Source organism: Carassius auratus, unplaced genomic scaffold (assembly GCF_003368295.1).
Source record: "Carassius auratus strain Wakin unplaced genomic scaffold, ASM336829v1 scaf_tig00008094, whole genome shotgun sequence".
NCBI classification, from domain to species: Eukaryota; Metazoa; Chordata; class Actinopteri; order Cypriniformes; family Cyprinidae; genus Carassius; species Carassius auratus.
Genome location: NW_020523907.1, coordinates 4,640 through 31,373, shown reverse-complemented (window position 1 = coordinate 31,373; position 26,734 = coordinate 4,640). Strand labels below are relative to the sequence as shown.

The following is a 26,734-nucleotide window of genomic DNA, read 5'->3' as shown; positions in this document are numbered from 1 at the left end:
CTGCCTCTGTGTATTTGCTCTTGGGTCTGTCAGGGTCATTCCATGTCTCAATCATTTGAAGAGAACACCCAACACATACAGAACAATCCTCTGTAATGTTAGTATATGGGTCCCCTTTAATGATGTCTTTGGAACACCAGCTTCTACTGTTATGGGAATGTTATTTGTAGGTTTTTCTGTTTATAGCCAAACTAACATTGAATGGAAGTTTTGTGTGTGTGTGTGTGAGCGTGCGTGCGCGTGTGTGTGTGTGTGTGTGTGTGTAAACACAAGGAAGGTTCATTTTAATTTTAAAGTTTCACTTTTAATCAATGTTGAAGAGATATTTTCATTGCAATATACTCTCTTAATATAGAACATATACATAAATGATAAAAAAAAAACAGCCTACATATGTGAACATGGATCTCAAAACCATTTGCATGACACACTGGTATATTTCTAGCAATAGCCAACAATACATTGTATGAGTCAAAATTATAGATTTTTTTTTTTATACCAAAAATCATTAGGATATTAAGTAAAGATCATGTTCCATGAAGATATTTAGTAAATGTCCTACTGTAAATATATCACAACTTAATTTTTGATTAGTAGTACAGTATGCATAGCTAAGGACATAATTTAGACAACTTTAAAGGCGATTTTCTCAATATATTTTTTTTGCACCCTCATATTCCAGATTTTCAAATAGTTGTATCTCAACCAAATATTGTCATATCAAACAAACTATACATCAATGGAAAGCTTATTTATTCAGCTTTCAGATGTATAAATCTTAATTGAAAAAAAATTCCCATTACCAAAATTACTTTACCATTGTGACTAGTTTTGTGGTCAAGCATTATATGTATGTAAAAAAACTAAACAGAACAAAACAAAAAGCAAGGTAAAATAAAACTTTCACTCATATACCATCCACAACTTATCATTGTGGCCAGATGTGATTGGTTCTAGTTAAAACACCTTAATTATGGATTTGTTTATTTAAAATTATTTTAAATAATTTTTGCTTCACACACAAGAATTGAATGGACTGGATTACTTGTGGATTATTATGGTTTTTATCAACTGCTATAAATAATATACTGAACATTAACTTGACAACTGGAGTTGTGTTAGTGTTTCAATGCATAAATTCACAGGTAGGACATTTAGACTAATGAGGACAGGACTCAGTTGATTGCCAGACCTGTAGTAATGCCACAAACAGATTTCACAATCAGCTCTGAAAATAAACACTGCATTTTCCCTCAAGGTACATGCAAACAATGCAGGCCTGTTGGTGTTATGTGTGGATAAAATACCTGTAGGCAATAATATCCCTAACCACTTGCAGCTTATATTTGTATATCTGATTCCATATTAAAGTCATGCACAGGTGAGTTAAGTTACATAGCACCCAGTTTGTAATAGGACAGCACAGCACAGCAGAGTGATCTCAAATGCAATGCAAAACCTGGCAATGCAGCAGACACCTGAATGATGCCAGGTGCATGATACTGGAGCCCGTTCAGGTGTAAAATACAGGCAGAAATTATAGCTTTTATGGACTTGAGGATTTACTTGATGACCTCTAGCTGAGTTTCCCAGGATCGCACACGGAAAATATATATTTCATCAGCAGCTAACATATTTCGGCATATTGACATGTTCTGGCTACCACAAGTTTTTCTATGCATTATCAAATTGACGTTTCTCCGCAGATCTCCATACATTCATTGTTGTGCTGCATTTCAGGCAGCGCTTATTTTTGTTTACATTGTATAAACATGCTAGCTGGGACGTCTGAAACTCTAGTGCTTTAAATTAACAGTACAAGCCACTCATTTATTTACATGTCCGTACTTGTTTTTATTTCTAGTTCATTGGAATATACAAGCACCAGATGAAAACCCAATGTTGGCTAAATGCTGAAATGTAAACCTCATCCACATTCACCACTATGAACAAAGTTATCAAGCCAAAGCAGAGAAGAGAAATCAGGCTAGACAAGCCCCCCCATTCTCAAAAACTCATCCGCTGACTGGAGATGTTTCTAGTGATTTCATGGTGATTCACTGTTAGCGCACGTTATTTTTACCAGGTCGCTCTTGGGATTGTGCAGCGGTTGCAAATGGCTATGGTACAATCTGTTGCAATCCAGGTTACAGGGAAATCCTCATTACAGCTGGAAACAGATAAATGGTGTAACATTTTACAGCATAAACTCCATGGTAGCATGTCAGAGAATGCAGCGGTAGAGAAAGAAGAGGTAATAAAGTCCAGATGCAAAAGTAATTTGACCTTAGATCTTCCAGAAAAAGAGAAGAGGTGATAAGAATGCATATATATATATATATATATATATATATATATATATATATATATATATATATATATATATATATATATGGCTTAGGTTAAAACACAAGGGAAGGAGGCCACATGCTGTATGAAGACAAAGGATATGCTGGATTTAGCTCCACAGCTTGTTTTTGATCCTTCCCATCCGATGACTGAAGATTATGGTTCCATTATGGAGCTACAGGGGGGTTTTATGGAATGAGAAACAGTGAAAAATCACACGCACACTTTTGGCAGACACAGACATAAGGACTAGGATGGAAGCAGAGGTGATTTATTATATTTACAGTGTCAAGCTGAAACAGTGGGCGGATACCAGGTGGAGTTGGGCCAATCACATTGCTCCTGTGTATGCATCCACTGAGGTCAAAGGCCTTAAAGACCACTGATCTCCAACCGAGGTCATTCATACACCACTTTCTCCACCTTATACTGCATTTAAAGAGGCAGGTTGGATGAGACATAAGTGGAATCCATTAATCCAGGTGTACATTGTCACTGATGTAACTTTTATCGAACTGCATACATGTAGCACCAGTTTTTTAATCGTCCATATCCAGATTAATGTGTTGTATTTCCTTGTTCAAAGTCTTCGATATTGTTGGGTAACTTGCGCAAAGTTCTTGGATTGTCAACAAGCAATGCTTCCAGCATTGAAAAAACATGTCTTTGCCAGCTTGCACTGTCATTTTGATAGAATTTAATCTGGTGCATACATTTGGTAGTCAAAACTGAATACATTTGAATCATGTGCAGTATTATTTTAATAAGATAGTCCAGCTTATAAATAAGTTAACAATATATCATACAACTTTATACTTTATTTTACGGGACTTAACATGATACAAAAATATTGCTCACAGTGTATTTTTTTTTCGAAATGAATGCTATGAACCAGGGAGTTTCAAAACATTTCATGGCAATAAATTATATAATCATTATCTGACAAATACGAATAGACGATTCAATTAAAACAATGGCAAAACATGGCTCCAGCCTTTAGAAATCTCTCTCGGTCCTTGATAGCTCACCCCATGTTTGATATGTGGGGTTGAATGTGGACATTTCTTGCCTCCCGTTACTCGACGCTAGTCGACATGACTAGCACATGTGAGTCAGATAAGCAGCAGCCAAACACAGCACTGCTCTAAATGCCAGCGTGTCCGTTAGCATTCAGCGCCACCTGCGCTTAGTTGTGTTTAGTTCAGTCTCCCCCAGTATTTAGGTATACAGCGACACAGTTCTTCACTGAAATACTCATCATCGTTACATCCTCTTTTCTTAGGGTCCATGTTACACGGCGGCCTGACACAACTAAGACAAAGAGAGAGGAAAAAAGTGGTATTACTATCTGATATCATCACTATAGCATTTAAGTGCAGCATCTTGTAAAGAACTATTAAAATACAAAAAATCAACACCATTCACAGTATTACTTATATGAAATTGATGAATGTGAAAAATATATTTGAAAAATAATAAAATTATGGAACTTATAGAAACATATTGCAATTCTCTGACACTTTGAAAATAGAGGCTGTGAATTAATATAAACTCTATTGTGAGACAATATAGGAAAAATAAACAACTCCTAACACTTTCCACAAACTGTGGATATATATAATATTTGAAAATAATGATTATTTTATATATATAAATATAACCTTAATGTTAATTTCAACATTTAAAAATACATTTTTTAAAACAAATTTTGCATCTGTAACATTACTTAACACGCTATTAACAATGAACAACTGTATATTGTAATATTTATTGTTTTACATAAAGATGAATAAATGCTGTAAAAAAATAAATAGCTTATTTTAGTTCATGTTTGCAAATACATTAAATGATGCTAATAAATTAGACCCTTGTTGTAAAGCGTTACCCCACAAACCTTAGACTCTACCATAGACACTCGATTCCTGCTGTTCTATGCTGCTACATAAAGCATAAATCACCTAAAATGAAGTAATGGTACAAGGCCTTGGGGCTGAAAACTGAAACTAATAGATTTTTTTTTTTTTGTATCAGTTGCACAGGTCAGAGAGGGAAAGAGCATGAAAAGCCATGTCATATGAAACTTTTAGCTAAGGTTTAATTCAATACCGTTTAGGAAACCAAGCATTTATTTTCCCTCACTGTTATATATTTTCAGTGCATGGATTTTGGGAGATATAATTAAATAAGAATGGGAAATGACTTGAGTTAATTGCATTAAAATTAAATTAAAATATCAAAATGATGACTAAAATTAAAAGGAATTGTAGTGGCTGCCCTATCAACATATTTAATTTAGTAAAGTGAGGGAGAACTAGCAACATGCACTCAACCAGTGGTGTCAGTTTGGGATATTTTGTCCCTCCAACAGCAGACTGGTATGACACTCTCTCAGTATCTGAAAAGACAATCATTTTACATCTGACAAATAACAGCGAACTCTATTCTCACCTGCACGTGGCCGGGTGGAACCGCCTTCCTTTTAAGAAGCACTTGTTAGGGGACTCTGTGCATTCACACACACACTTGGTGCGGTTGAGAGGCTGACTACTGGGACACACCTTGGCGCAGGTGCACTGACAGGTGTCCTTGTTGAAGCTCTGTTGAGGCCTGCAGGAAGAGGGCTTTGCTTTACACACACACTGACAGGTGTTCTTGTCCAGGTAGTGGTGCGGTCCACAGCCTGCTGTTCGCAGCTCTTTTCGGCAAACGCACTGACAAGTCTCCTCGTCCAGCTCTTTGTTGGGCCCGCAGAAGTCTTCATCAAATTCTGCAGATGGAGAGAAGAAGAAAAATAAATGCTATGGAATTCCTGGCTGATTCCCAGAGCGTTACACAAGTAAAGAACAATGTCCAGCATGCACATTTGTCAGACATGATAAACCGTTCAGCAATACAAGCTTTTCTACCCAGCATTCCTTATGCTACCCCCAAAGGCCTAACCAGATGTTTTTCTTTACAACTTGATGAAAACATTACATTCGGTGGCTAATTCAACTCTACTACGGTATATTTCTTCCTTTGTTTAGGAGTGTACAAAAATGGCCTAAGAACTTGGCTGAAGAGAGAAAGTGAATTGCTGTCATAAGTGTTTGTGTTTTCTAATGATTAAGCAAATCGTGGCAATATAATAAAGAATCATAGTTATGTAGTAGTAGTTTAGAAACAGCCATATAAAGTTTTCGTTAGCATGTTGTTGCTATACATAACCTTGAAAAACAGACAAAATTATTTTATGCAAGTTATATTATTTTAACCAGAATGATGTGTGAGTGTGGTTTGCTGTTGCTTTTTCAAGACATTTCTCTTGGGAAACTGCTCAGTTACGGTAAATACAAAACTATATTTGGTTTTCACTGGAAAGGTACCATACTGGTCTGGTTTTGTCAGAAAAACCACACTTAAAAAAAAATTCCTTCACAACAATTTTGTTTTTTATAAATATGTCACTGCGGATTCAGCTCACATATATATGATTTCACACATTGTATTCCCTATGAGAGGAATGGGGTTTGCTTCACTTACCATATACTTGAGATTCAAGTCTAGATTTATATTGATTAGAATAACACTGAGAGTACATTTCTGCAGGTGTTGGATTTAGATAGTTGTTTTGAAACACGTTTATTCAGTTTTATCCAGATGAATCAATGTTTTTTATTAGAATAATAGGAGATTGTAGGTTGGATAAATCATTTGCTTCACAGGACTCGAGCATTTTGGGCAACTACTTTTTTGGGGGTTGGGGGGCAATGATATGACACTTTTTCTGGTTCTTAATTTTGAATGTAAAAATACATTAAAAACTGCATTTTATACTTACAATGAATATGCTTTTTCCCCGATGAATAATATATTTGTAGTTTTTCATAAAATTCATTAAGATTTTGTTATAAATTCATATAAAATTCATTTCGATTTTGGCATAAAGTTAAACATGGATGATACAACTGTTTTGATATAATGAAGAAAAAAGAACTGAACTGTTATAAGATGTCATGTGGTACAACATGTAATAACAATAATAGCTTTGGTAAATAATTATGTTGTTACCTTCAAAAATGTGCGTAATTTTTTTATATACAAAGAGTAAACAATGTATTATTATCCTACTTTTAAAATCAATAAATGTAAACATGTTCAGAAAATGTTTATTATTATTATTATTATTATTATTATTATTATTATTATTATTATTATTATTATTATTATTATTATTATTATTATTATCTTGGACACCCTTCTTTATCATTGACACTTGAACAATCAAGCCAACAAAAAATTAAAAATAAAAAAAGGAAAAGAATCCATTCACACCATACTAATACAGTACGGAAGAAAATACTTCATGCTGCAAAATGTTGCTTCACAAGCACCAAACAAAATCCAGCCAAAGTTGGACGCTCTGACAGCAGTCAGTGTTTTTGCAATGTTGCTCTGTCATGCTCAAGCCACATAACTGCTTTCAAAGCATTTCAGCTATATTTTTGTGCCTCAAAGGACATACAGAACAGACTTGGGAAGGATGTGTAGAGAGAGAAAGTAGTAGTGGTGAAAAATGACTCTTTATATCAGTATAGCATCAGTTCATCTTAAGCAACCTCCCACTGAAGGTGAGGAAGCTTGTGCTACCTTTGAACATTTATATATTTGAGAGGGAACATATTAAATTACACAACTGGAAAGAGGTGAGTCCAAAGTGTTTAGGTATTAGTATCCAAATTAAGCTGACCCACAAGATAATGTGTTATTACGTTATGTAGTATAAAGCTTTTCTGTCACAGACCTCGCCAAGTAAAAGGTGACGTGGGATATTTCCATGAAGCAACTGAAAAGAATAACAATCCTGACACATTCCTCCTAGTGTGTCTGCTTTAGCAAAGATTCATTTCACTCCCCAACCGCTACAGTGGAGCTGAATGGAAATCTATTATTCCATTTCAGTATGACAGTCAACAAAATTGGCCAGCTTGCTAAAGCAACATAACCATCCGCACCAAATCAACCTGTCTTTTTAAATTTAATACAGTGCCCCAATATGTGTGCAGCTGTTTTATCTGCACTCACACATGCACTATGTATTTATGCCTATTTTAGCCTTAGGGTCTTCTGACTGCACAGCTCATGCATTCTTATGCTGTGTGCATAAACCAACAGACTGCTGTATCCACATTAGGATTTGACCTGTCATATTTACTAAGCATAAGGAAGACAAGTATGTCACTACCATCATTCCGAACCTGATTTTCATCATGCTCCACTTGAACAAAAACTCAGGTTTGAGATCAGATAGAAGGGTGAGAATGAGCAATTATCCCATTTTAACGGAGCACACTTTGCTGGGGATGTTTTTGTTTGGCTTGAATGATTGCCACAAAGCTGAAAGCAGCTATTATGGCAGCTTTCCTCTCGGCAGAAACTCTGCTGTGTTTTTGTAGGCTTTGTTTTGTTGACATGTGGTCAGGGTTGTTGATTGCAGAGTTTCGCTCTGTGATTGCGCTCTGCCTTCATGACAAACTATTTCCTTAATTCCAGAGTGGACACTGATGTTGCACTTTCACCATCCATTCTAAGAACAGCGTATTTATTCATTTTTAGTCACTGCATGTTTTGGCATATTAATACCAACTATTTGTTTGTTTGTATTTAAAATAATATGCATTAAATAAATAATGCAATTTCTGCTTTTATTCCTGCGTTTTAACAGCATATCAATACCGATTATTTATTTATTATCATATAAATAATAAACAAGGTGTAAGTAAATATATTTCTGCTTTAGTTACTGCATTTGGAACAAGCACATAATACCAGTCATAGATATTTAATAACTAATTAAATAAATAAATATGCTGTTCTAAATGCAACTGAAGCAAATGTATTTATCCATTCTTATTTATGCTTTAGTTACTGCATAAAAGTCTAAAGTAATAAAATGTAATAAAATGAACTGTTTTAGATTAGATATACAGCATTTCTTCGTAAATAATGCCCCAGTTAACATAAAGGTCTGTTATTATTTAGTTTTTTCTAAGGTGGCCGACGGATTCACTCAATAGAAATAGGTTTTGCTCAGCAAGAACAAAAATTTGAAGGAACACTGATTACATGCAAAGCCCAATTTTCCAAAACATACTAAACTGCTTCAAATCATTTCAGCGTGACTCATGATATCTGAGAATACAGACTTAAATCAGCATGCCAAAACCGTTAATATCATAATTCTACAAACTTTTTTTCTAGTATATGGATATATTTCTGTAGTGGTGATTGTCTGCCAAGTTGTGTTCTAATATTACTGAATGAATTCAATTAACATTCATCAAAAACTTTAGTAGAGAAAACAAGTTCTCTCATTGGTGGGGTCCCTCTTTCAGTGTAAGTTTGTTTCTGTTTCATACAGTCGTGCTCAAAACACAGCATTGTAAGGCTGTAAACATGTGCATTAGCACTTACCAGAATGTGGTTTTGAAAAAAGGGTGTCGGGCAGTAGCACACATCTGCATAAGCGATTGCTCCAGCTGTGATTCTCTGGGCATGTTTTATTTGCCACATGACATCTGTAGAGGAAATAAGTGATTAGCAGGGAGACAGATGGCAGCGTGGGTAAAAAAAAAAAAAAAAAAACAAAAGGGCAAAATAATTCACGTGTCAATTCAACAAGCAATGATTCACATAAGAAATGCTAGCTGTTGTTACACAGAAACTGATTTCTATTCATAAGAGGATGGTAGAATTTCATAGACACATTTCTTTTGATCACAGGCTGTGTGTCGTAACCTCACTGCAAATTAGCCTGTTTGCAGTCTTTGATTCAATAATAAAAACCCAAACTTTCAAAGAGGACATGGAAGATGACCTCACTGACTACAAATATATTTCAGTATGATCACTGACTTTATTTCTTAAGTAAACACACCTCTAAGGAACTGTCCTGAAAAAGCACAACATTTGATACTGTGTTCTTGGTTTGGCCTCACTCTGTCGATGAAGAGTCAAAGTTGTTTCAGACAGAAGGAAGAAGGGAGTGATGCTATCAGACTCTCTTGCTGTCCTGCTAACCAGTTGCACATGGTGTAGTTGGCATGGTGGTCTAACTGAATGAAGCAGAAGCACACTACAGTCCTTTAAATCATGAACAGTATGGATCAGATTCTTACAAATAGCTTATTCAGATGCCAAAAATATTGCAATATATTTCAAGAACTCAAAATGTTCTGAAGTAACAAACAAAAATGTATTTTTGTTTAAAGTGTTCATGTGGATTTTGCCATTTTGCCAGCTAACACATATAACCGGAAACAACTGAAGCAATATTTTTTCAAACAGGACGTTTTTCCATGAAACGAGACATGGTGAAAGGACACTCATATGAAGTGATTAAACATGTTTTGCATGCAGTGAAACAGATTTTTATCGCATTACGTTATAGATGTGCCAGGCATGTAGGAGTCGAATTTGCCAGAAATGGCATGTTTCAATACTTTCTGATACACAGGTCCCAATATAGCTATTGTATTTATTTTAATGTTGTGCAATATACCAAGTATTGTTCTTCATTTCTGCAATTCAGTACGATTTCTTAAACTTTTAACCTCAAAGGGCATATTGCACATGCCTTTTCTTCCCAGGAACAGTGAAAATAATTTAATAAAATAAAACTTATAATTTCAAAGGAGTGCATTTTGTAATAAATTAATTAATAAAACATTAAAATAAAAAATAGCAATACTTAAATATAAATGTATGAATGAGTACATCAATTCAAAATTAGGATCAACAACCAACTGGCACATCTTTTTTTTTTTTTTTCATTTCATTTATTTCCAACTCCAATACTGCCTACTATGAGGATCCAAACTGAAGTCACAGATGAGCTCAAACTCATCTTCTTGTCTGCTCCATTGTCCATCTATCTTCTCATGGCCTCAGATTGTAAGTCCAGGCTGCAGCTACTGGGCAGAGAAATCACAGGCTTCACCCAAGATAAACTTTACTCTGGCTTCTCTTTTGTGAAGTGATATGAATCTGCGAAATTGGAAAATGTGTGTTACGCTAAGAGTGGATCGACACTGGTGTGAAGTGTTTCTTTGCTTTTCCATTAAGTGTGGACTGCAAATCGTCTGGGATTTGATATTGCCTGCAGGCAAGAAAAATGATATGGAGCAACATATCGAGAAGAGTCCGGTTCTATTAAAGTGTGTGAGGAGGTCATTTCTAAAGCCGCTTTAAATTTCAAGGCATCTTTTCCATTTGCATTGAGTTTGATCAGTGTATATGCTTATGGTTTTAAACATCTGCAATGCATTTACATATATCCACAGCTGCAAGGCATTTATAAACTTCAACAATGTGTGGCCTAAGGAAATTTAGTTTTAATTACGACTTCATCCGTAGATTATTTGACTATCGATGTTGGGAGTCAAGCCATAAAACATAGATTCTAGCATGCAATATATTTTTATTATTAGTAGTACATCAATAAATCTAAGAAACTGATGTAAGAGTAACACTATGTAGTTAAACTGCCACCATCCATACAGTTCAGTGAAACTGAAAGGCCAAGAGCAATGATTTTCCTGACCCCTAGAAAGACTCAGGCCAGTAAAAATGTCATGTAGTGGCACACTCTGAAGAGAAGCTCGCGAGAGTTCTGGGAAAACTACAATGTGTTTAAGATGCCTTTCTCTCATATTTAAACAAATAGACTGTGCATAGTTTCAGCATGGGGACAGAACTGATAACTAACATGTTAAAAATGTTTAGCCTAAACATTAAGAAAAAAAAAATGCCTCAGACATCTTTGACATGTCAGTCGTTATCAGTGTTGTGCAAGTTACTTCCAAACTGTAATACATTATATATTACTTGTTACTGTCATTTAAAAGTAATTCCCTACATTACAATATTACTGTCTTAGAATTGTAATACGTTACATTACCCCTGTATTATTTTGAGTTACTTTCAGCAGAACAAACCTTGTAAAGTTTTTTTGAGTACCATCATAGTGGCGGGAGGGGTTTGGGGGGGGGGGGGGGGGTGGATGTCGGGTTTGGAGTAAACAGTTTACGGTTTGCAGTTTATGTACCTGTTTATTTATTTAATTATTTATTTATTTTTGCTATTTATTTGTTTTTATGCTATTTAAAAAAAGGGGAAAATTATACTTGAAATAAAACTCCACACTTCTGTATAGGGCTGGGCGATCTGAGGAAAAATTAATATCTCTCCATTTTTTATCTGATTTGCAGTATAAGGTAGTCTATATCTTGGTATTTCGGATTTGTATTAAACAAATAAAGTGAATGTAAGCATATAGGCATATATTAGGGTTAAAATCTCATTACATTGTAACATAACATTATATATATATATATATATATATATATATATATATATATATATATATATATATATATATATATATATATATATATATATATATATTAAAGCAGAAGTTAAAGTTAAAAATGAAAATTATTAAAAAGCACAGCCTGAGTAAAAAGGCTATTTTGATTACCCCATTACACTTTACAGTTAGTGCTATCATACAAATACACTTACTTATAGGTTTAAAATTCTGCATGTCACATTCAATGTCCAACTATAAATATTTCAGCAAAATGTATACATTAGAATTATTGCGCTCCTGTTTCATTGAGCTCATGTGTTTGGCGCGCATGCGCGGCTGCGCTTGACTAGCGGAGAATCGCTGAAGCAAAAGCTCATGCACTTTTGACAGCATATTCATATTTCCATTGGTTTTTTAACATTTACAGATGGAGAATATACCTGTGCAATGTACGTTATGCATTAAGGAAAACAGCACATCTCAAACACGTCTCTCAGTCTCTGTCAGCCTCACACGCAGCCTTTCTGTCAGAGCTTCTAACGGGGCGAGCGCGAGCCGCTTTGAACTGAAACTATAAACTATAGGCTACTAGGAAATAAATAAAACGCAGAAATTATTTAAATGCAAAACAAACACCACAAGTAGCTATTGACTGACCACGAAAAGGAAATATGACTTATTTGCTTCATATTTATTAATGTCTTGCGGTCTTTAGTTATTTTTTTTCTTCTTTTCTTTGAAAATTTTTATTTTGGGCTAAAAGTGCATTGTAACGCAAACATTTCTGAACATGTACCGAGTAAAATATTACTGAAAATTGATTAGTAATGCCTTACACTACTGCGTTACAGCAAAAAGTAATATGTTACTGTAATGCATTACTTTTGTAACGCATTACTCCCAACACTGGTCGTTATTACTAATGTCACTGATTTGGATACAATTCAAACACAATAACACAAAAGCTGAGATTTTATTCAGTAGAATATGTGATAAATATAACAGTATTGTTGATACAGTACATATTATGGTAGGGAGATTATGGATATTTTTTTAGATTGTTTTAAATTATACAGCCTTAAAAATGTATAAGTTATTTTAATATTATATAATCACATTATCCAAAATTGCTAAACATAATCTAAATGTTTAATTAACTACATTAAAACTGCTCCTGTGTATTTGTGATGTTACAATCCATCATGCTCTTTAAGGCCACAAAACTCTCGACTAGTACCAAGGATATCAAGGTCTTCAAGGTAGGAGGTAAAGCAATACAAATTACATCTGATAATTGCACCTATTGTATATTAAGTTTTAACAATTGAGGAAATTCTTAAATGAAAGATAGTTGTTGTTTTTTTACACTTAAATCTTGTGTTTTTGTCGATATGTTTTTTTTTGTCTTTCTATTGTTTGTGAAATGCATGTTGAAACTAACTGAAAAAGAATTTCCCCAAAGGGATAAATAAAGTACTACTACTACTACTACTACTAGAGCACTTTTGGCTGTTAAAATCTGGACTAGCCTTCCTGATATTGTTGTGGCTCCTTGTTTAAATCTAAATTAAAGACACATTTCTTTAGCCAAACATTCACATACAGTAATGCAGCTTGTATTATAGTTCAACCAGATCAAATGAACATGATTATCTTTTGTTTTAAATATTGTGAACAGCAGCTACATTATTTATTCTCTATTTGTTTTTCTGTTTCTACATCAGGATGTAAATAAAGTTCATGCCAGCACCAATTTTGGATCCAACCTGTCATGAAGATTTAGATGACCCCAACACCTGTAAAGAGATGATGCCATCCCCCAACCAACAAAAAACTTCCAACTCTTTCAGATATTGTAATCAGTACGATCACATCATTTAGCCAATGCTTTAATGTTTCACTGTTTCTGCCTAGATAAATATGTAACATTAACCAACTGCAGGATTTTTATGACCTTCATTTCTTTCATATAGACACATCATATTGACACAGTAAACTGTGAAATACTACTATATATAACATTCAGTAATTGCTTTGTGGCTCACATACAAAAAAGGTAAGGACGGTACGTTACGCTTAGAACCAAATTTAGATTCTACTGTGGGTTAACTTTGAACACTGCCAATCACAAAGTCAAATTTAGACCTTCAGACCCCTCTCTCACCAAGTCTATCCTAAAGGAAATACCACTCATGAACAAGTCCTTGGAGAGCAACTTTTTTTTCTGAAAGAAATAAAAAAAGGATGTGGAAGTGAATGATACGGTTGGGGCCATTCAGACCCATGCTATTTATTACTGTGTCCCCTCCCTTTCTCCCTCCCTTTGTCTTTACCACCCTCCACTCTCTCCTCCTCTCTGTTTTTGAGAGTTTAAGTGGCTCGGGCATAATGTCAGTTCCCCAGGCAGACTTGGCTTAAGAGTCATCCAGCAAAAAACCAGGCTCAGATGTGGGTTTCCCCTCTAGATCAGAGAGACAGGAGACTTCACAGTCTGCCCTCAACCTTTGCACTGGAAGACATGTGTGTCTGTGTGCAAGAGTGCAAGTGTGTGTGTTTGTATGTTCAGTCTTGCACCCTGCTGAGAACTGACATGGATGTAACAGCTCCAATTACAGGTCCACTATCATTAACCTCTCCTGGCTAAAAGGTGAGAGGTCAGGACCAGTTAGCATGACCCAAGGCTGGATCAGGTCCACCGAAGAAGCATTCTCTTGCATAGATCAAGCCTCCTGTCTGGCTGTCCATGAAATCACTGCTTTTGCACCTAGACAGCATGGGTGATATATTACCCATTCAGAACTGTTTGTCATTTAAGGAACACTCCACTCATTTTCCAACTCCCTTAGAGTTAAACAGTTGAGTTTTACCGTTTTCTTATCTATTCAGCCGATCTCCGCGTCTGGCAGTAGTACTTTTAACTTAGCTTAGCATAGATCATTGAATCTGATTCGTTAGCATCTCGCTCAAAAATGACCAAAGAGTTTCTATATTTTCCTATTTAAAACGTGACTCTTCTGTAGTTACATCGTGTACTAAGACCGATGGAAAATTAAAAGATGCAATTTTCTAGGCCGATATGGCGAGGAACTACTCTCTCATTCAAGGAACTTTTGTGCAATGATATTACCTAGCGGGAACTATTTTCAGGTGTTTCATAATATCACTGCGCCTGCTACTCCTATGGCTAATAATAATAATTCTTAAATGCTAAAAATTTATTTAGGCATCAGAACACTAAAATATACAGCTTGAAAAATGGACATTCATTTGGAAATGTGCTAAATATTTAAAAGTGCTTTTATATGATTAAATTAATTAATTAAATGACAATTAGATTATGGCAAGATAATCTAATATGTAAAAATAAGGGTCATTAATTAACAATTAACTATACATTATTCCTGAAACAAACAAATAAATAATAATATAATAAATAATAAATACTAAGTGTGGAAAGAAAACTGAAAATTAACCTCTTTTGACCATCCAACAATTTGCATGAGACAACAATGACAAAAATATGTGACCCTGTCTGTGAGAACCCAGCTTTTTTGTGTGATTTAGTGTTTTCTACATAAAATCATCCTTCATTAACTTGTAAAGAACATTCTGTGAAACAACCTTCATATCTTTAATATTGACAATAGTCAAATTAATTGTTGAAATCTAATTTTGATGCTTGTTATCTCATAATTAGATTTTGAGACTTTAGTCTGCATGGATTTCACAGACAGGGTCACATATATGTATTGCACATTTATCCATTTATTCACCTTTTGCAATCCTCTATGAGAAGATACTCAGACAATATTGTGCAATTTCTACATCAAAGTTGAGAAATGTTGAATGCCAACAACTAAATGAATTTGAGTCAAATACACTAGAATATCGGAATGTCTGAAGATGATGAAAACTTGAGCAACCACTGAATAAGCTTGTTTACGGCAACAGAAGCAACAGTAGGTGTAACTGACGCAAGGTGTTGAGATTGCACCCCTACTGAACACAATGTGTGTTATGTGTTTGACGACAGAAAAAGTATTTTTGACACAATCCATTGTAAACACCATTACATGTCAGTCCACTCTGCATTCTTAACTTCAAACATACCATGCAAGCTAATCAAACAGATGGCGGCATAATTAGTTTTGCGGGTGTTTACTTAGAAAAAGGGAAACAGGTTGTTGAATATCAGAACCGTGAAATAAAGCAAATTGCAGACTATGCCCGAAAAGGTTCAGTGGTAAACTACACATGCACAGGGTTCTCAATGTGTTTTCAATTACCATATGCTCAGTGACACAAGACAACACATTCCTGAGAACAGGGGGGCTGGGGGGAGTTAAAAAGGACTTATGATATGGTCCACGCGAGGTGGAAGACGACCTTCTGGATGACTAACATGTGCACTTGCACCTTGCGTAAAGCAAAACAGACGACTCCATTTAGTCTAGCAAGGTGTCAGGAAGATAATATATAAGCTAGGATAACTCGGAGAACATGCTTCTGATACGACTACACTGGCATAGAGACAAATCAGCATTCCCACCTTTACAGTAACTCAACAAACCCATATGTTGTTTGTTACACAGAGCTGATTCATTCTTTGCTGGGGGCTGTCTGAAGAGGTCCGCAGCTCAACTGATTTACATTTAAAATTCTAAAGAGGATATAAATATCCTTTTCCATATATGTTAATGTAAACTATGCTACAAGGGATAGTCAGCCTGCACTTTGAATAACATTAAACTGCCAAAACGAAGGTTGGCTGTTAAAACAAAAACATATTTCACCCACAACCTCTTCACTCTGTATTTCTCAGTGCTGAAAACACTACTTATCATACCTACAATAATGGACTGCTAAATGTTCCAGAAATAAAAAACTGTGCAAGAGATTGAAATCAGTTGCTGTAACCGGGAGATCTTCAGATCAACAGAAGAAAGGCATTATTGGTATGAAGGTAATTTTATATCAAGATAAAAGTATGCATTATCGCAATACTGTTATTTTTGCAGGAAAATCATTCTAATGATGTTTTGCATAGGGAATAATTGATGACAGGCCAATGGATATTTAGAAAAAAATAATGCACACCAGAGGTAGTAATGCAGGCATGACACGGAACAAAGTAATGTGGTTCTTTTGCTGTTGTAGGTTATAAGGATCTTTAAAATGACTGAAATAATCTTACAAAGTCATTAAGTAAACCTGCCAGGAACCACTTTACATGTGGGTTTTCCTAAAAACATAACTGCATGCCTTAGAACGTTCATCAACCAATCAGATTCCAAGCCAAGCATTCAACATCCCCCAGAGTATAAGCATTATAATGGTGTAATGACTATACCCCAGTGAATTACATTTTGTAAAAATATTCCATTTATACCAAATATGATCATTATATACTGTACATTTTTTTAAACACTAGGTCACAAACCACAAAAGCAGATTATTTACACCAAATGAAGCCAGTTTTTACATCACATCATGAAACAATTGATCTAAAACAAACTGAAAACAAACTGAATACATAATGATTATGACTGGACGAGCCACATTAAAATCCATAACACAGTTGGAATATGCACATCAGTTAAACATCTATATTAATGCACCAACCTGCAGCTCTGCTTCCCAACTGTAAACAGTTGTATATTTTATTCAGTATTTTATATTTATTCCTATATGGCTGAATATTGTCGTGCATATTGTTTTTCTTCTCCACTGGAAGCTCCTGCCACTAAAACAAATCCATTGTGTGTTTGAACATACTTGACAATAAAGCTTTTTCTGATTCTGAATCGAGCAGTTTACATTGCAAGAGCCCTGCTACAACACTATATACACTGTAAACTATAAGAATTGAATTTGCATGCTATAAACATTGCAACAACAGAATAATAGAGTAAGGGGATGGCTTTTCACAGCTCCCTCCAAACTATGTATAAATAACTATGTCATCCATTCATTCTTGGTGTGTTAAGTTCTTTCAGGGGAAGTTATATAAGAACTTAGTAGTTTACGAGAAAGAGTGGAAAAAATAGTAAAATCCTGATGAATTAATGAAAAACACGCATGCATATTGGCATATAAAGAGCAGCTGTAGGTCAAAAGTCATTAGGTAACAGTCTGAGTTGTTTATGATAGCCCCAGTGATGTCTGAATGTTTCTGCTCCTGAAGAGCCTCTATTTTCCTAACATAGTGAATCATCACCTCCAAAACAATACAGAGTGAGAGAAAGTGAAATGCAACCACGAGCCAACTGCTGATAATCACTACCAGCCCTCTGCCATTGCATTGCACAAGTGTTGATAACACCAGTAGGGTTTATATGCTACGTTACACTCTAGACCACACATCTGAGGTGAGATACATACGTTTTCTCTTTCACGGCAAACAGCGAGAACAGCAAGACTTTGTTAACACTTTGCAGTTCAAAGCTGGACGCTTGAAGAAGACCACCCTGCATTAAACCCCTGGCAGCACAGACTGCCCTCGTCTTTATCAGATGGCACAGGTTTGGGCAGGATTTTTCCAAATACAAGATTATAATCGAGCTGAAAGCATTCAAAGCTGACCTGGAGTGATCTTGAATTAATCTGGACCTCGGAGTCAGATTAAATGAAAAACTTCTCTTGTTCAAGAACAAATTCAGAAAGCACAATGCGCAACATGGACAAGATCGCAAGACTGCAAGTTCCCACCCCGGGTGTTGACCTTTACAGCTGTAAAGACAGCTGTAAACAATTAAAGAGACAAGCACAGTAAATGACGTCAGCTAAAGGTAAAGCTGCACGTCCGCACTGAACTCTAAAAAGTGGTATCCTCACATGCGCAGACAGTTTGCTGTCCCTGGTTGGGTGAAAGCATGAGAGGAATGAGGAGATGAATCCTCAGTGTGTCCGGGAAACCAAAACAACATATAACACACTTCCACAGTGCAGGTCGCCCTAGGAACACATCTGCTTTTTCTTAAGCAAGGCCTGGCTGTGCAGGACCTAGTGGGGGGATGATGCCTCTTTCCTTTTCACTCCCCCTACCGCAAATCACTTTGACAGGGGATGACTTCAGAAAAAAAGGCTCTGAAAAACATAACAATAAACAGTTCTTTTCTCCAGTTCTTCACTGAAAGACTCAGGGTTGCTTTTTAGCATTTAGCATGTTTTGATTTGACATGCAAACATGCATGATGAATAATTACAGGGTAAGTTCACCCAAAAATGAAAATTCTGTAATCAATTAGTCTCTGTCACGCTGTTCTAAACGCTTGATACTTTCATCCGTCTCATACACAGAGCACATCTTAGAGGGTAAAAGAAGATGAAACATGCTTGCTTGATGCTGGAGGACCAATTGGGTTTGTTCTCGTGTGTCATGAAAGAACATTTGAGTTCCTACAAGAAGGTTTATTCACGCAATTCAAGCAATAATTCCCATATTTGATGTGCTCCATAGATGTGCCCAGATCAATGTTTTTATGTGAATAAAAGTGGTAAATGAATAATGTAAATGCGATCATGACTCTTCAGAAGATTTCAGAAGCTTTAACGCCGGATTCATGTGGACTACTTTTATCTTTATAAACTTTTTTAAAGCATCACAGTTTCGATGGATTAGACTTTCAATTGAGGCAAATACATTTCTCAGGGCTTCTGGGTTCGGAATCACATGTGAGTGAGTAAATGATGACAGAATATAATCTTTGGGTGAAAAACTCTTTAACACTTTGATTTATGGAAGTGTTTTGAAGTAACACAATCAATGAAGTTATTGTGGCTAAACTTATATTTTCTAGCAATGCCTTGAATGCACTGTGCAAATGCACAATGTAAAAGACATCAAGCAAAGGCTGTCAACTAGTTCATATTTCTTTACTAACATAACACATCCTGTTCCATGACAGGGAGCTAAACAAAGTAATCAAATGTTGAACGGCAGCCGCACACGCCCTTTGTAAAAGCCATTTCCCAAAGTGTGTCACCCTCTTTGCCTTTCCCAACATGGCTAACATCTCTGTGATGCTTCCCCTCCTGTTTGCAAACAGATCTCTGAGTGATGGAGTAACAAACTGGCTTTCATTGCCACACATGTGGGATCGATAGGTTTCCTCTACACAGAAAGTGCAGCCGCTGTTTTTGCACAAAAAAGCGTGTATTATTAAGTCTTTTTCACCTCTTTTCTTTCCTTTGCTCAATGTGTGTACAATGACTAATGTTTTAGCACGTTGACTTATGTCACAAACAGGCGGATGGGCTTATCCGTTGTTCGTTGAGAGGATAAAATGGTAAACATTTATACAAAGCATGTGAGGGAACAACGCAGGGCTGAAAACAGGGGCTGTGCTTAATTCTAGAAAAGTACTGAGAGATAGAAAACAGCTTCAGTGTTCCAATTCTGTTCAAGACAGTATTTTGCAACTTTTTTTATTTTTGCAATCAATACCTTTAATGTGTATGCAAAAAAAAAAAAAAAGAAAAAAAAAAACACTATGGAGGTGGAGCTACATTATGGTTATTAGCGTGCAAGAACGTGACTGCAAAACACAGTCATCCCAATAACCACAATATAGCACAATCTCCATTGATTTATTGCTTTAAGACAACAGTGTTAAATCACGTTAAGTATAAAACAAAACAAATTTTAATATTTCATGGTCTAAAATAGGGATTCCCAATTTCTAGGGAGCTCTCTTAACCTATTTTTTATTTTATTTTTTTGGAACAAAATAAGATTTATGTTCCAATTATATAATGATATAATGAAAAAAAATATGTTTTGTTCAGCTGATTTGTTAAACTGTTTTCTTTTTTTTTCTTTTTTTTTAATGTAAATTAAATTCACTTAGTGCTGTCAATATCTGATAATTACATTAAAACAACACATAATAATGTATATGTTTTATGACAATCTGAATAAATAGTACATTACATAATGATTAAACATTACATAATATAGAAATGCTAAATGCTATGTTGCATTTTGGAAAAACTTCAGCTCTGATTAACTTTTGAGCTGATACAGCAAGAAATTTGAAGATTTTTACAGTTGATTCTTCTTCTTCACAGAGTTCACAGTTCTTGCCATGTGTCTACGCTCTGCTATGCTCATTAAAATGACTTCTTTATCTCTCACCTTGGCAGCAAGGGAAGTGGCAGAGGTATCAGAAATAAAGAAAATGGGTTTGGGAATAGAGAAAACTAAATGTTAAGGCTGTCTCTGTTTCTGTGGTGGATAAAATGCAAGGCCATCAGTGTTTCTCTATATATCAAATTAAGCATTTCAATAGATGCTATATAGTCAAGAGGGGCATTACATTCTATATAGTCAGCTTTAAAATGGTTAAATTTGAATATCTAGTTTTTCACCCACATTGTAAATAATATGCATCGTATTATGCATAATATGTATTTTTCCTGAGTCAAAAATACCTGGAATCAATCCCATGAATTGTGTACTTCAGCACAGACAGTTAAGATACCACCCGCCTAAATTGATATAACAATAATTATTTCAACATCTATTACAAACAACATTTTTGCTGTTTGCATCTGGCCACAAAAAATACATATGCTTTGTAGCTCGCTTGTCGGTGCTCATTAGTTCATCAACTCTGCACACTGCATGGTAAGTTCATTAAGATTCCCTACTGGGATTTTCCTGCCTTACAAAATTCCTAAAACAACAGATGAACAGGAAGTCCTCTGTCAGCCTTAACAATGGGTGGCCACACCAAACCACCAATATGAAAATCTAATTGATGAGCTACTGTACGTCATTGGGTGTGCAACGACATCCAAAATACACACATCAGTGTAGCCACATATCCGCTGATGAGATGCTAAAGAAGGCCAAAACAAACAGGGAACACAGTCAAGTCATTTTTTTGAATGTCTTGGTGTGATAGTTTATCTCTTATATAAGTTATCCTCCCACTACACCAGAGTGCAATTTAACACATCAGCACTTACTTTGTTCAAGATTTCTGTTAGAGCTGAGTAATAGATTTTAGAAAACTGTTGCCCTGTTCCACAACTTAGCATCTACCTTTACATGTATGCATCTGGCAGACACTTTTATCCAAAGTGACATTCACACGTTTTGCCAGGAGGAAAAGACACTCCCAACAGAAAACAAAAATCCAAGATGGTGGATGAGAGAAATGTTGATCGCAAATAAACTTTTTAATTCAATACTGTATCGGTAAGTGTTAATAAGTTTAGTGGGATACATAATTGTTTAGTTTTTTCCCAATATTTGTTTGTGCTACTGTATATGTATTATATTTATTAGATTACTGCACCATTACCTTAAGGTGTTGTCACATTACTGCATTTTTAATGGAAAATTAGGTCTGTTGTCAATAGTGTAGTGATGTATGCACAGCTCACACAGAAGTCACTTGCAAATCAAGTAGCTTTTTGTTGGTCAGTACTTGCTGTTGGCAACTACAACCACAACCAGCTTTAACACAATGCAAAATTTACATGGGGAATTATTTCGCCCTTACTTGAAATTCCCTATCTCATGGACTCCTATTGAAATGACTGTATTTAGTTTAAGAAAATTTGACAAAGGTAAATGTGACCTAATCTTTAGCAACTTGCTAACATCATCAAATCTCTTATGCTGTGTGTAAAAAACCTTCAAAGATAAATTATAGTTTTTATGTCGTTCTTATGCATGGCTTTTTTTATGGAGCATGATGTGGTGTACTCCACATGCTTGTACTGCTTCTGACAATAGTACAAATGGATTTGGAACAGTGTAGACTGCATCAAGCTGTTATGGCTTGATACAATATGACAGTGTGGTACACAGTGTTAGTCTACACTGATATTCTATTCTAACCTCTCAAACATTCAAAGCAACAGAGAAATAAAATAGTACAGACATAACATATCAAAACCTCTCATCAAAAATCTTCATCAAACTTTAGCGCTTAGGGACATGTGCGGTAGTGTGAAGACTTACTCTGGTAAGGCTCTTCGAATTATTGAGTGCTGCTGTCGATACAAATCCTGTTTCGACAAACAGCTGCAGGAAGTGTGGTTGGCGAAGCTTATGGTGACTGGCTTGGCCCCATACTTCATAGGAACTGTGATTTCGAACAACTGCAGAGTGAAAATGGAAGAAAGGTCATATTTTCAATTAAATCAAACTGAGGTAAGATGTGAAACTGGATGAAGGGTTACTTTAAGGAGTGTGCAGGATGACAAAATGAATTGTGGGCAGTCAATTATATCTAAATCAAGATTAATGAATGGATTGAAGTCTAAAGGAGTTGTGCAACTGTGAGTGCGTAGAGCCCTTCTGTGAAATCAGTGTACAGACACAACCGCAACTACAGTCTGATCAAACTGGTAAGGGGAAATGGGTAATAAGGAACTCGTGCAAGATAATTTGCAAGGCAGGCAAATACTGTTAGACTAATAAATCAAAACTTCCTCCTGCTATGAGGAAACATTCCAAGGAATTTATGTTGAATGTGCAATTAAACTATGATTCAATAAATGACTTAAACTGACATTTTACACAGAAATTAAAATTCTGTCATCATAAACTCACCCTTAGGTTGCTGCAGTGCATATGACTTTATTTCTAATGTGGAACATAAAAGTAGAATTTCTGAAGAATTCTCTGGTCAAGCTTCAAAACATGACATAAATGCACCATAAAAGTAAAATAAAATAGTTCCACATAAATGTCTGCTTTAATCCATGTGTTCTGATGCCAAACAGCATCAGAATTCACTGCTAAACTTTCCCCTTCAGTGCTATGAGTGTTAACTCACCACTTTTAGGATACTTTCATGGTGATGTTGTATCTTTTTTGAAGTCTGAAGGCTTCAGTTGACGTAATTGTAATTTCATGGAAAAGAACATGGAAAGAAAGTCACACAGGCCTGGAACAACATGAGGCTGAGTCATAGATGACATAAATTTAATTTTTGGTCTCTTTTGTCTTGTCTATTCATCATGGACTCTGCGAGATGCATAATAGCTGCTATAGACCTCCATACTTCATATTCAGATCCAAGGCAGTAAATTCTTTTAGCGGGACAAACAAACAAACAAGTTTCCAAAAGCCCTGGAATGCTAAACCTCCCATGTCTGCTCCTGTTAGATTAACAAACCACTCTCAAGACACACATAAATGAATTGTGTTTGATAAAAAGAGAATTATTGGATTTTACAGTCTCTCTGACCCCACTGGTTGGCTCACTACAACCTCTCCATTCTTCTATGTTTCTTAAGTTCACAAAGTCATACAGTCACTTTCTAACTGCATAGCTACTGTTCATCTAAAGACAACTGCTTTAGCAATCGAAATCAGTGAAAATGTACTGTATTGATGAGCTCAATCCAGTCTACAAAAACAATAAAAAGGCAGAGTGTAAATATAAGAAAACTATATTTACTATCTTTAATGGGCCATTAACACAAAATATTAATCAAGAACAAAGGAAAAATTAACAACCCATATCTTTTCAACAAAGATTGAATTGGTGAAATGCAATTGGGTGAAAATCTTTGGAAATACACACTCTTTCTTTTTGATGTTTTTGCAGGACTCTATAATTTATTTATTAACTGCTTTTACCAGGACAAGTGATCCCTAAATCTTCACTTGCTCACCCTGTAAATGTGTCAGCCCACCACTCTTGATGATAAAAACACTTTACTGCAGTATTAACAGTCTACTAGGCCTGAGTATTGGTTAGGTGCAGGTGAAACAAGGGTCAGACGAAACCAAAAGTCCATTTAATATGTTTTCACTTTCTCTCTGAGACTGATGACAAGCTCTAACAGGTTCACTTGTCACAGTTGCTTCACAGATATTTCACTCTTGTAGGCATTTTTAAAGGCTATGTTGGCATTACATTGCACTGTGCTTAATGTAAGTAGCTTATCAACAATAATACCAGTAATTCAAATTGCAACCATGTTCATGTAATGCATATTTTACTCTTGACCCAGTCATTTCGTCAATGAAACCTGGAGCTTATAATTTCATAATCCATATCTTACTAAGATTTTTTGAAATATCTTCACATTGGATTTGCTGTTCAGGCTTTGTGCCCAGAATAGGAGTTTTACGTCTCTGGCGCAGTAGCGTGGACATGGAGACCTTGACCTGCTCAGGCGGCTCAACTGGTGGAGGGCGTCATGGTTTAAATCACATGAGGAGAACCCATTGCCTGCTGAGGTCAGCCCACCCAAAATAAGGGGGGTAATTAAAGGAGGCCTTCTTGCAAATAATTCACAGTCATGACCTCCCAACCAAACCTGTTTCATCCGCAACTCTTTAAATCAAAGCTTAACTGATCATCTGAGTTTTGTCTACACTGCGAGTAGGCATTAAAACAAAAGCAGACGGTTTTGATTGAAGATTATTCAAGTTTATATGTTATTACATTTATATACAAGGTGTGAGTTAAGGTATGCAGTGACAAAATTGCCTGTATATTTATCTGAATTTGATGCAAATAATCACCAGATGTGACTGAGGCTTAAACCAAAAGTGTGCTGAACCCAAGATTAGATCGACAACATTATTCTGGATACATTTGAAAACGTCATCTTTGCCCCAAAACGCTCTCTGTCCACATAACCGATTTCAAGTATTGTCCAAAAGTTTCTCATCTACACTGAATCGTCAGGAAAAAAAATCTCACTTGAGATCATACAAACTTAACAGACTAAATAAAGTTCTCGTGCCATTCTTCTGGGAGATTAAATTGTTTTATCACCTTTGCAGTACTGTGATATAAAGAGTTTATAAACTACCATATATTTAGCTATGAAAGTGAATTGCACATATCTACCAGTACAATACACGTAACATGGCTAAACGTGCTTCATTTTCAAATGTGCAAACAATTTGAATAACTCCAGTTACAACACTACAATGTGAAAACAACATTTTCAAATGTATCTATTTGGGAGAGCACCATTAATAAGCTCAGTTTTCACGGGATAAAATGTTGTCTCCATGTGCATGGAAGGCCAAAAAGTGATGTAAAATTTATGTAAAATGAGTGATGAAAAATGAAGCTTAAAAATGAATGTCGATACTGCTCACACTTGGTTCCATCCCTCCTTCACATGAACAGATTTGTGGATGCAGTCACAAGCTGATAGCATCACTCACCGTCTTGCTGATATATGAAGTGCTCATGTTCTTGCACACTTGCTCCTCACTGTTGCAGCAGCCCCCACATCTGTAGACAGACACGCAGGGTGGTTTATAGAAGGTGTTTGTAGCTGCCCCAAACTCTTTCCCAACATCTAAACAAACTTGGCGTGGCATGCACAGGGTGTTTCTCCACTCTGTCTGAATACCTGGAAGAAGCGCAGCAAGACAGGAAGAACAGACACATTAAAAAAGTCCAACAGTGAAATGCATTGATTTGTATGCACTGCAATTATTGCAGATCACAGTCTGACACATGCTTGGCATTGCTAAAGAAACTTTGTCTCAGGATTGTCAAAAAGTCTTGTCTGTAAGACAATAATGGCAGTCTGTGCTGGTCCTAAATTAATCGTCACTCACTTGTAAAAATTTCAAGATTGATGAAAGCAGCCGCATAGGAGGCCTCCTCCGACCTTGTTTCTGTGGAGCTGTGATCTCTCTGAGGTAAGTGCAATCCCATCTTGGAACGACACTTCAGCATGCTCCAGTAGCTGGGATAAACGATTCTCATAAGCTCGTCCACGCTACCTGCTGAACGCAACTGCTCCACAAAGTCTGGCTCTGAATGCTCCTGATAAGACAGAGAAACAGAATAAAACTGGGGAAAAGCATGTCAGCTTATACTACAGGGAATTGTTCCATTACACAGTTCATATTTACTGTCACAGTTCTGTTAACTTTTTCCTCGGGGATGATGCCACAGGTGTCACAAATCAGAAAATTACTCTTCCTTGAGAGAGCTACACCAGAGTAACAACACTTGAAGATCTCTGTTTATGTAAATGAGGGTAAGAGTAAATTATAACAGTGTTTTCATTTTTGCATAACTACCAGCATCC

The 26,734-nt window shown here is 35.8% G+C and overlaps 1 protein-coding gene across 1 annotated transcript; it reads right to left on the bottom strand.

Moving 5' to 3' along the window:
* Positions 1–2,599: 2,599 nt before the first annotated feature.
* Positions 2,600–26,508, bottom strand: LOC113071774 (vascular endothelial growth factor C-like; the record flags this gene model as incomplete). Its single annotated transcript, XM_026245077.1, has 6 exons — positions 2,600–3,660; positions 4,798–5,116; positions 8,803–8,906; positions 22,674–22,813; positions 25,854–26,044; positions 26,256–26,508. Coding segments are annotated over 6 exons (1,122 nt in total), but the record flags the coding sequence as incomplete, so codon positions are not given.
* Between the last annotated feature and the right edge of the window lie 226 nt (positions 26,509–26,734).